General features: G+C 36.8%; 2 protein-coding genes across 4 annotated transcripts; one reads left to right on the top strand and one right to left on the bottom strand.

The window, feature by feature from the left end:
* The first annotated feature begins 877 nt into the window (after positions 1 to 877).
* Positions 878 to 5430, top strand: LOC118438539. Its single transcript, XM_035858989.1, has 4 exons — positions 878 to 3144; positions 3455 to 3535; positions 4222 to 4305; positions 4391 to 5430. The coding sequence occupies exons 1-4, from the start codon at positions 2276 to 2278 to the stop codon at positions 4437 to 4439; spliced, it is 1083 nt and encodes a 360-aa protein (XP_035714882.1). The 5' UTR covers positions 878 to 2275; the 3' UTR covers positions 4440 to 5430.
* A 4273-nt stretch (positions 5431 to 9703) lies between these two features.
* On the bottom strand, positions 9704 to 11238 carry LOC110858996. Of its 3 annotated transcripts, none has more exons than XM_022107876.2 (3): positions 11172 to 11238; positions 11006 to 11097; positions 9704 to 10338 (listed from the first exon to the last, which is right to left on the bottom strand). In XM_022107876.2, the coding sequence occupies exons 2-3, from the start codon at positions 11036 to 11038 to the stop codon at positions 9772 to 9774; spliced, it is 600 nt and encodes a 199-aa protein (XP_021963568.1). In that variant the 5' UTR covers positions 11039 to 11097; positions 11172 to 11238; the 3' UTR covers positions 9704 to 9771. The 3 variants fall into 3 exon arrangements, with proteins under 3 accessions (XP_021963568.1, XP_035715059.1, XP_035715058.1); XM_035859166.1 differs by having other exon boundaries at positions 11006 to 11082; positions 11172 to 11224; XM_035859165.1 differs by lacking the exon at positions 11172 to 11238 and having other exon boundaries at positions 11006 to 11165.
* Positions 11239 to 11639: the final 401 nt, after the last annotated feature.

The raw sequence follows: 11639 nt of genomic DNA, 5'->3' as shown, positions 1-11639 counted from the left end.
AATAAAGTTAGTTAAAATTATTAAACTGGTCCTGACATTATTTTTTAGTTTAAAAAAAATTATTATTGAATAACTTCGAATAATATATATATATAAAGAAGTCGAAGTGCCGGGGCCCCGGCCCCTCGACATAACGGCCCCCACGGGGGCCGTTACTAAGCGGGGGCCGATACGTGGGACGTACCCTGCGTACCCCTATTTCCGCCAGTGTATAATATATGTGTCTATATATATATGCATAATATGTATGTATTTAGTGCATATAATTTGTACGATGTATGTATAGAAGTAATTGTTTATGTACTGTAATATGTAGTAATTATGTATAAATAAATTGACATTAATTTCATGCGTATCAGTAACACAAAATCAGCATTAAATTCACACAAAATTCGCATATTAATTTTCACCAAATTTCTAGAAAATCTGTACACACCTGTTTGTGTTAATTTTGTACATATTTTGTACAAGTAAACTTGTATTGACAATTTGTTGGTATTAATTTTGTACATGCGACTTGTACAAAATAATTACGAATCGCCTTGCCATTTTAACGGAAAATATGCATTAATCTAGAAGTACAAATTTACTACATTATTTGCAGACTTTGGTTCGTCGGGAGTTGTCCTATGATTATCAGAAGGTAGATATGTATGTATGTAGGTAAGAGGTAATTTTCGCAAAATATGTATGTAATATGTGCCTAAAAAATCCTGCAAATATGCACATAAAAAATGTGGTTCAACTTAAATTTCCTAGTATATTTATGAAAGTATAATTTTGAGAAAACCTTTATTTCCGAACGAAAAAAAACATTTTAACATAAAAAAAACTCTGAAATATCTACTAAAATATTTGTATTTAGAAAAATACTCGAGACATGCAGGAAAATATGTTTATGTAGATATGTACGAAAAAATATGTATGAAAATATATAATATGAACTAATATGTAAGAAACCCCTAAAACATGTAGGAAAACATATGGACAACTATGTTTGAATTTCTGCGATCGTGCTTAGATGGGATTTCGAAGTTTTAGGACGATCTGATTTGGTATGAAAACGTTATAAATACACACGTACATATCCACCGTGTGATAATTATGTAGGTATGTATGTAAATAAGTATTACATAGAAATAACAAACAGTTGCAGGCAAAATGCATGTAGCAACAGGGTGAAACCAGAAGGAATATATTTATTTGCCTAATTGCGTCGTCGCCCGTTAACTAAGGCATCAAAAGTGCGCCACTATGTAACGTCGGAACGAAAGGTGTGGACAAGTTAAAGTACCGCGGCTCCCGTAATCTATATTATAATTTCGAAAGGTCCGTCCCGTGAAATTTTCCGTGATATTCCTGCATTCCGATTGGCTGCCGGCTTTCTGGCTCCACCAATCAGGATAGCAATAAGATTTCTGAATTTGGTTATGAATATGTATGAACATGGACCCCAACAATGTTAACATGCGGCCGTCTTTATGACGGGCTTATAGGCTAGTAATCCATATTTTCGTCCTGTCCAAATGTTGACGTAAGATTTATAGGGGTAGTCAGGGTTCTCTATTATGTGGATTAATCGATTCCTGATTAATCGGGTAAAAATTCTCCATTGATGATTAGATTATTTTTCGCACAAAAATGATCGTCTAAATAAATATACGATTATTTTGGATTATAATCGCTCTCTTCCAAGACAAATTTGAAAGAAAAATAACACCTCCATGGCTACAACTGACTTTCGTATTTTCGTTGCAGGAAGAAAATATGAAATCTGATCGGAGAGATTTGTGCAGGCATTGTTAGGTAAACGAACCCTTCAAGGTAAATTTCCCTACCCTTTTTGAAAATATAGAAAGGCTTAAAACGCCGAACCCTCATTTTTCCATTGTAACCGTTACTATTTATTATGAATGTTTAGCGAAGGTTTCTTTTCTGGTTAACGGTATTTCTGAATTATAAATGTCGTGCTTTAGGGCTGCCTTTCCCAAAAATGTGGTCATTTATATCTAATTTGTGTCCGTAGAAATTTCTCTCTCCAACCAGAGTGCTACGGATCCCAAGAATATTTCATGACAGGCACACCTACATACATATTCCATGCAGATCCACAATATTTATAGACATTGTATTATCTTAATACACTAAAAAAGGACCGGTAAGTAACGGACCTTCTTTCCCTTAATCCCTAAAAAAATATTCCCTCAGTCCTTCCCTAGCATTCCGTCACGTACTTGCATCATTGCTCCACAGCTACATTTATCTAGTTTATAAAATGTTTTCTACCCACAAATTTATCCTGATTCTCCTAATCCTTCCTTATGGAATCACCGAAGCCCCCCTGAAATCAGAGATTACACCACCGCCCTGTGATTTTCTTAACTCGGATAAAACTACTTTCGAAATCCGCTATACCAGCCACATCCTTTCAAACCCTAGACTATCCTCCATCAGATATTGGACATGTTCGGCCAACCACTACTGTGGGAACTATTCAATTTCCCGAGACTATTGCCCAGAGTTTTTAAAAGACTATTACTTCGCGTTCGAACTGCCAATCAGATTGGATTTCAGTGTTCCATCCTTGATTCAAGTAAACCATAGCATCATATTCTCCGACGCAACCAGCCCGGTCGAAGTGATTACTCGATTAAGCAAGACGGAGGAAACCAGGGATCTATTTGTACAAGAAGCAGAGAGGGAAAAAGGAAACGTATTTATACCAGATTATCATTACGTCGATTTCTCAGTTAACCCTGACCCCACGTCTGAGGTGGTCGTGAGGATGGTCGAATTCGAAAATTCTGACAGCATGGGACACACGACGAGTTACACGAAATCATGTCGACACAAGGGGATAATTTGTGGGGATGAATTCGAACTGGGTTTGGAACCCTTTGGAAAATTCATTGCCAGATATTCCCAACTTACTCGAGGATTGTTTGGATTCCGGAAGGTTGAAGGAGCATTTACTCATCGGCACCAAGTGGGCAGCCCTTGGTCTACTACTGTCCAAACTACTGTCCAAACCAAGGGAACTGATGGGGTTAGTAGGGAAAGTTTTGAGGAAACGATTAAAATAGCTGAGAAACTTAGAAAGATGGAAGAATTGAACGGGAACTATAGAAGAGAAGCAATGGACGCGTATAAAAATAACAAATTTAATATTTTCATGCTAATTTTACAGGGTGGTTAAAATGTCACGCTGCAATGGAAAATTGTTCGATGGGAAAAATTCGTAAATTTCCATTAGTTACCGAAATTTGGTTTCTAAAATTAAACATTTCATGAATTTTGTCATTAGTATATCAGTTTGATAATAAGTACATAAATCTCAAGCACAAATCTTGCAACTAATGGAGGGGTAGGAGGTTTTTCCCATGTATAAATTTCCATTGTAGCGTGAAATTTGACCCACCCTGTACAATATATTTTTTGTAATATATTTTTACAGATGTCAATGCACGCAAGGATTTCCAGATTATACAAAGTATCCTTTAGGGAGGAAGTGTTCAAAATTGAGTAAAACTTTAAGGTCGGTTTAATAATTTTATTTGGTGACAGAAGGGTCTCCCATCATTGTAATGTTGATGCAAAAAAACGAAAAGCTAAAAAAAACCTAAAATCCTCGATACTTGTCCACAATTTTATTTTTGAGTCAGATCAGAAACTATTCTTTCTCTTAATAGCAGGAAACAAACGAAAAAGCGAAAATGTCAAGTTGATTTTATTTTTGAGCTACCAAAAGATCTGAATCGCATGCATAATGCGTTCCGACAAAAGAGCGAAAAAATCGTCCGCGAAGAAAGCGTTGTTTACTAACAATTCGATGGTGTAACCCTCCGACTTGGTTGAAATTTTAAAATTATGTGGTCCAGGTCAACACAACCCACGTTTCTCGAGGGGTTTGTGCGATGTTCGGAATTTGTCAAAATATTTAGGGTCAAAGTTGAGAAATCGGCGATTTTTCCCTTCGGTAAAAAATCGCCCATTTTCTCAACTTTCCCTAAAATATATATTTTGACAAATTCCGACCATCGCACAAACCCCCTCAAGAAAGAAACATGGTTTGTATTGACCTGGACCACATATTTTTAAAATTTCAACCAATTCGGAGGGTTACACCTCACACCATCGCATTGTAAGTTGGGAGCCTTTACAATCGGATACATGGTTTTAAAATCCCTAGAATATTCGTATTAATTTTTTCTATATTTTCAGCCCAATAAGATTTATGACCGGACTGACAGATTTATCGGGTTGTTTATTTCCAATTGACGAGGGCGTTAAAAACGAAATAGTAGGGTGGGTGAATGTTTGAAATTTCTAATTACAACTAAATATTAGAATAGATGTCACATTATTAGTAGTGTATTAAACCCCCGTGTAGGATTAAACTAGGATTAAAACCATATGTGCATAAACCTCATCTTGGGTAACCTCGGACGAATACTGAAAAATTGCTCCATTGTTCTACACATAGGTTGTCATACATATATACATAATTATGTACTTAAATATCCACCGATTAAAATATGTATAATAATAATTGAAATCATAAAAATGTCCTGATTTTGACAATGAATCAGGTGCGAAAATAAGACAAATTTTTATTACATGATACATAAATTCAAATTAAACAATCAAGGTTTAATACACTACTGATCCCGGTCACTAATTAACCTCTTTCGGACAAAATCACGTACCAATGACGACTGTCCCTTTAGGACCAAATTCGTCATATTAAATAATAATGAATTTTAAAAAAGTTCAGATTTCTCAAAATTTCTCAAAATACGAGTGTTTCTTTGATATTTTGTTATTTGGAAAACTCGCATCCACCCTGTGAATCCACCAGTAATCAAGGCCCGAGCAAAAGCCCGAATTAACCCTGGTAACACCCAGCCTTAAACAGTTGTTCGACTCTATGGCTCTCACCATGCAGAACGTGAAGAGGCCGATACAGTCAAACGCCCATTCCTGTGTTTTCTTCTCGAAGTCACAAGTCGCCAGAAAAACGGAGAAATATTTGCCCTCTTCCAAACAAAGCCAGGAGCCAGTAGTGCCATTGGTTTTGATCAAGTATACATCCTGTGCAAACAGGAACAATTTGTCGGGACGGCAGAGGTGCACGGAGAGAGTGATTTTATGAAATTTGAGCCTGACAGTGCCGTAGTTTCTGAGAATTATCGACGTCTGTAAAAGTTCTACTGTGTGCGAATGAAGAGTAAAATCTATATTCCCACCTGTGTATGTACAGGGTGGTTTAAATGTCACTCTACAATGGGAAAATCCTCTAAATCTCGATTGGTTCCAAGATTTGGGATTTTTATTGCTTATTATCAAACCTAAATAAACCGTAGTAACGTTAGAAGTAGCTCACCCTGTAATAATGATTTGGATATAACTTTGCACCAAAGGTGCAGAATAAGCGAACAATGTGGGCAAAATTAGGATTTCATTTTGCATCAAGGGTGCAGAATAAGCCGACAAAGGAGATACATATTTGCGGCACAAATGAGTACCAATAATGGAAAATAATCGATGAAAATAGATACATAATTTTACCCTAATATCGACTCTTAGCTCGCTCTCCTGAAAATGTCAAGGTGTCAAGATTATTTAATTGCTACTGCCAGTTATTCTGTACTTCTGGTGCGCTTTGCATCGATTGTCCCAATTGTTTTGTACCATACAAAATAGACAACCTAAATGTGCAACTTTGATAGAATTATGCACCAATGGTGGAAAATAAGCGGGAAAAATTGTTACCCAATTTTGGATTATTGCATACCAGTTGGGCTACTAATTTGGGTTAAACTGGTTTTGGGACTTATTAATTAGCATCAATTGATGCAAAAAACTCGTGAACACACGGACGGACAGACGGACAGACAGACGGACAGGAGGAATTCAATAGCTCTCATGCTACGCAGGGTGAGCTAATAATGACATAGGTAATTCCTAAAATCGAGAATTTCTGAGACAAAATTTAACACAGTAAGTAGTGGAAATTTAAAAGGTGTTATAAATTGAAATGTTGTCGCGTTTTAGAAACCAATTCATGTAATTTAAATCAATAAAACATGATTAGACCCGAGCACTACATTAAATTTGCCAAATGCGTACCCAATTTTATGGTAATGGGATAATGTTATAGCCAGTTCTATATCACTTTCGACGGGGTTGCCTATGCTTTTTGAATTGACTGTACATAAGATTATTAGCTCGCCCTGCGTAGCACGAGAGCTATTGAATTCCTCATGTCCGTCCGTCGGTCTGTCTGTCTGTTAACGACCCTTTTGCATCAATTGATGCTAATTAAAAATCCCCTTGACAATTATTGAATATGTTAGGCGCACCATTGGTATTGAACAAACCGAATCGAATTTTTTAGTAAATAAATAGCACAGTTGATATCTAACAATCGGTAACACAAAATGATGCGAAATAATTGGGGGATGGGATGCAAAACGCACCAATAGTGCAGAATATCCGGGAGAAATGATCATACAATTTTGACAACGTTTTCAAAATTATGTTTCCCGGATGGTCGCTACTGTTGCACTAATGGTGCAAGGGCCTGGCGTTTCGTTTGCACCATAAACGGCATATATATAATGAATATATAAGAGTTGTGACCTATTTCGTTGGCTTATTCCGCACCTTCAGTGCAAAGTTCTCTCTAAATTATTATTACAGGGTGAGCTACTTCTAACGTTACTACGGCTAACAATCGTTAAAGCAAAATGGTGCGAAATAATTGGAGGAATCGATGTACTCCGCACCAATGGTTAGGATTGACTGAAAGTTCTAGTTAGCCTAGGCTGACATAACCTAACCTTGAAATCGTGTCAAAATTTAGTCACAATTTTAACCATTTTGGCTCCACCATTGGTGCAACATTATATCAAATTTCTGTTATTCCCCGTTTATTCTGTACCATTGGTGCAAAATTATAAGAAAATTATGCATCCATTTTGTCCGATTATTTTGCACCTTTGGTGCATTAAACTATATCCTAATCATTATTCCAGGGTGAGCTACTTCTAACGTTACTACGGTTTATTTTGTGTAATTAGCAAAATAAATGCATATATTTAAGTATACTTATACATAAGTACCCATTGTCAATTTATGGTTGGTACCTGATTTTAAGTATTTCCGGCGTTGCAGCTTCGTCGAGGTTGGAAGGCGTGTGGAATAAAATTACTACGAGTAATCCTTTTATACTGAATTATTAGTAGATGGACATGCACTCTTAAAAACTGGTACCAAATTATTACTGGCTGGAGTTCGTGCACATGAGTTTACACACTGTAAATAGTCCGGTAATGAACATTACCGAAAGGAACAAGTACATGGCTCTACCAAAGTGGTAATGATAAGTTGTACCGTTGGTAATGGCTTAGTAATAAAGTTTTACCATCGTGGTAACGAATTTTTACTACCTGGTAAAATATTATTACCAAATTTATTAGCGAGAAATCATTACCCGCGTGACTTTACAGGATTATTAAGAGTGCAGGTATGACTCCATGGACAGGGTAATAAGTAACGTGCATTACGGTTTAGTAATGTTATGGCAATGCAAATTTAATACTCACAATTAGTCACAATGGAACCTTATTAGCTCACCCTGCGTAGCATGAGAGCTATTGAATTCCTCTTGTCCGTCTGTCTGTCCGTCTGTCTGTTAATGAGTTTTTTGCATCAATTGATGCTAATTAGATAGGACCATGTCCATTTTTTAGGACATTGGTCCTAAAAAAGCGTTAAAAAAAGCGATAAAAAAGTTCCAAAAAAGCAATAACGCAAAATGGTGCCAAACAATTGAAAGAACTGACTCAATATGAACCAAAAGTGCAGAAAAACCGGAAGAAATGTCGGCCCTTCGCAGGGGCCAAAAAAGTCTAAATCATGTCAAAATTGTGTCTTAATTTTCCCCATTTCGTCTGCACCAATGGTGCAAAATTGTTTGAAACTCATGCATCTATAGTAGGCTTATTCAGCACCTTTGGTGCAAAGTTATATCCAAATCATTATAACAGGGTGAGCTACTTCTAACGTTACTAAGGTTTTTTTAAGCTTCGCCGGGATTCTTTTAACGAGTTGTGTCAAAAAATTAAGCCAAAAATTAGGAACCACATGACACTCATCTTTCTGTTTAGTAGGCCCTTGCCCTTTGAAGAAATACACTGGGCGGCAAAGTCACGTGTCCGCCGTGTGTTCCCCGTGGAGAAAAAGCGAGAGAAATTTATGTAACTCCAGAATTGAGCCAATATTTTTCTTCAAAGGGGCCGTTCAATGGAAAAACAGGTGTCATGTGATTCCTAATTTTTGGCTTAATTTTTTGACATAACTCGCTAGACAATCCCTTGTGTAGCTTGACAAAAGGTTCCATTGTCAGAAACAAAGTACCACCATTCCGGTAGTAAGTTAGTATCAAATCAGTACCAGGACAGAGGAGATATCTAACAGTATCAGATTTTTAGCGGTGTATTAAACACCTGTGGGATAAAATTAGCATTAGAACCACTTGTACATAAACATCAACTTGTGTAAGCTACACAGTGTAACCTTGCATGAATACTGAGAAATTCAGAAATTGCTTCATTGTCCTAGGTTGTCATAATTATGTAAATATGCAAGTATTACAATATAATAACAAATCGATGTAAATGAAGCGTATGTAGCAATAGGTTGAGACCAAATGGGATATCTTATTACGTCGTCTCCCGTCAACGTATAAAATGTTCGAAAGGGAACATCCAGGTGTGAAGTTGTCAAAACGGTGGGTGGTTTTGGGTCCAGAATGAAATGTAATTCATGAAGGGAATTTAGTATTTTAACCCTTTAATCTGTAACTAAGAGAATTGTCGTCTTATAAGATACGATATACTTAATTCGGGACTAAGAGTAGATCCTCTTTCAAGCTACACCGGGATCGACTAGCGAGTTATTTCAAAAAATCAAGCCAAAGTTAAGAGTCACGTGACACTTATTGAATTATTATGAATTATTTATTACCATTGAATGGCCCCTTTGAAGAAGTCAAAGTTCACATGGGCGCCTTGGTTTCCGCCCATTAAGGAAAGAACAAGAGAAAATTTGCTCAGAAATTTAACTTTACTGCCAATATTTTTCTTCAAAGGGGTCATTCAACGGAAAGATAAGTGTGACGTGACTCCTAATTTTTGGCTTGATTTTTTGACATAACTCGCTAGTCGATCCCGGTGTAGCTTGAAAAAAGGTTCCATTGTTAGACAAAAGTCGGCATTAAAAATGCTGAAAGAAGACAATTGGCGTTTCTATTTAGGTGGCCATTGATTTTCCCCCTTTTCTGTCCGTGGCCTAAACTTGGTTACAATTTTGAGGGATTTCTCCTATTCCAATACAATGCTAAATTTGAACATTTTCTTACCGAAAATTTGGACATTTTCCCAATCCAATGAAAGGTTAAACTTTTGTTTTTCAGTACGCATTTTTCATATCGTGTTGGTGTTGACTTGCTTCACGGATTAAAATTAAAAATTATGAAATTTCAAATAAAAATGTTTCATGGGGGCCAAACATACATATTCATGTTGCAGAAAAAAGTCCTCTTATGAATTCCATACATTTCGAATTAAGTTAATTGTTGCATTGTTGATTTGTTATGTATTTGTTGCATTTGTTGAATTGCATATATTTCACATGGTTATACTGTTGCATAAAATTTATTTATAAAACTGTATAAAATACAAGCCACCGATTATTGTGTTTGTTTGATTAAATAAATAATTCTGAAAATTTGCAATAAATCGGGGCCCGTCCAAAAATTACGGTTTTATGCTCACATTCCGCCCGGTTCCGTCTGGAGAGGGTAAGACGTGTCACTTTGGGAAACTTGTGACTCCAATAATTCCATGACGATGTCTCCATGGAAACTTTGACGGTATCAAAATCCAGGGACAACTCTTCTAAAATGTCGATTGAACTGGATAGGATTCCCAGCAGTACATCCAGCTCGGCTTGTCTCCCGATTCGGATCGGATTTAGAGTGAGGCGACGGAATTGGAGGGTTTTCGTGAATACGGAGTAGTTAATATTTTGAGGCGGGTTTTTATTCTCCGAATCCGAACCAAATTTGATCGCGACGTTGTGCAACGGGTAGAAGGGCATGGTTTCAGTGAAATTTTGATGGCGGGAGAATTCCTCCGGGGGAGGGGGACAGGTGAGGTGGAGGGTGGTCCGTTTCCGAAATTCGGGTAAGACCCCGGAATTCCAGAGGGTGTCTACCAAGCGGCAGGATAAGAGGTCGGGGACCGGGAGAAAGGTGGAGATACGGTGGATGACCTAGACAGAGGAAAACCATGAGTATAAGCGTTCATTAAGCGCAAGTGGGGGGGGCATTTGGGGACATTAGTGAGTTTCATTAATTTCTGAGGGACAATTTCCCCTGTCCCCTTGGAAATTAATCAGAGGTGAACGCCGACCAATTTTTTATAATTTATCGTAGCGCGGCGACGTACGATCGGCGGCGTTGACCTCTTAAATTAGTGAGCCTACTCACGCCAACGTCGTATTTCGCACTACAACTCAGTTTTTTTCTGATCTTGAGATAAACAAAATTTGTGTTCTGAGTGTTTTTTGAAAAATGCGACTTGGCAAATCAACTATGTATTTACATATTTATTTTGAAATTTTATACATGGAATTGTCAAAAATCTCCGATCAAATCGGTTTTGCTGAGGATGAGTTTGCGAAATAAGAACGTGTCCAATTACTTGGTAAAAATCTCATGGATTTCCCCAAAATTTAGTTCGAGACCTTTCAATTTTAGCAAAACTGGACATGTTGATCAACTTAATTTGCAAAGGAAAGGAATAAAATTAAGTCTCTCATCAACTTAAAGTGTCTTTTTTACAAGACAAATGTATATGTAATTTGACGTTAGTAATGTAAATAAATAAAGAAGTGATGGTTTTAATGAATTTAAATTTAAAAAAAATTTAATACTTACATTTCCGTTTAATTGTGGAGTCAACTCAGTCATTTTAAAGTTGAGTCGAAATGGAAATTTTGTCGGCCAGCCGGAAACTAAAGTGTAGCCAACTTTTTTAAAAAAACACACTAATGACTTAAATTTTTTACAAGTTAATTAAAATATTTAATTGAATGTTACCCACCACGTTTTTACGAAGCACATGTGTACATTTACAAAGTTGCTGGAAAAGTGGTGGTGGTGCTGGAAGGTGGTCAGATTTTAGTGTTTCCTGCTCTGCATGTTTCCTCTTTGTTGCACGGAAAACAACGCTATGGTTTAATTTTATGCAAAGTTATTTAACAATTTTGTAAATTTTCTCAATTTACAACAATACAATTTGCAGCAATAAAATACAATTTTTGCATTTACAAACTGACAATGGAGGTCTCCCAACGTATACACACAAATTTGGACCAAACCAGTGTCAATCGACCACAAATATAATTAGTATGAAATTCGCGAATGGAAATATCTGCCAATGCGCAGGTTTGGCGGGGATATTTGCATAAAGATCAGGGAAAAATGCGCAACAAATTTGGAAAATGACAAATTTGCCAGCCTTGGGGGCGCGTTTTCTCCTCTTTTTATGCAAATATCTCCGCCAAACTTG

The sequence above is a fragment of the Folsomia candida genome, unplaced genomic scaffold (genome assembly GCF_002217175.1).
Source record: "Folsomia candida strain VU population unplaced genomic scaffold, ASM221717v1 Fcan01_Sc023, whole genome shotgun sequence".
NCBI lineage: Eukaryota > Metazoa > Arthropoda > Collembola > Entomobryomorpha > Isotomidae > Folsomia > Folsomia candida.
The sequence above is the reverse complement of the archived record's forward strand: the minus strand, read 5'-3'. Positions and strand labels throughout refer to the sequence as shown.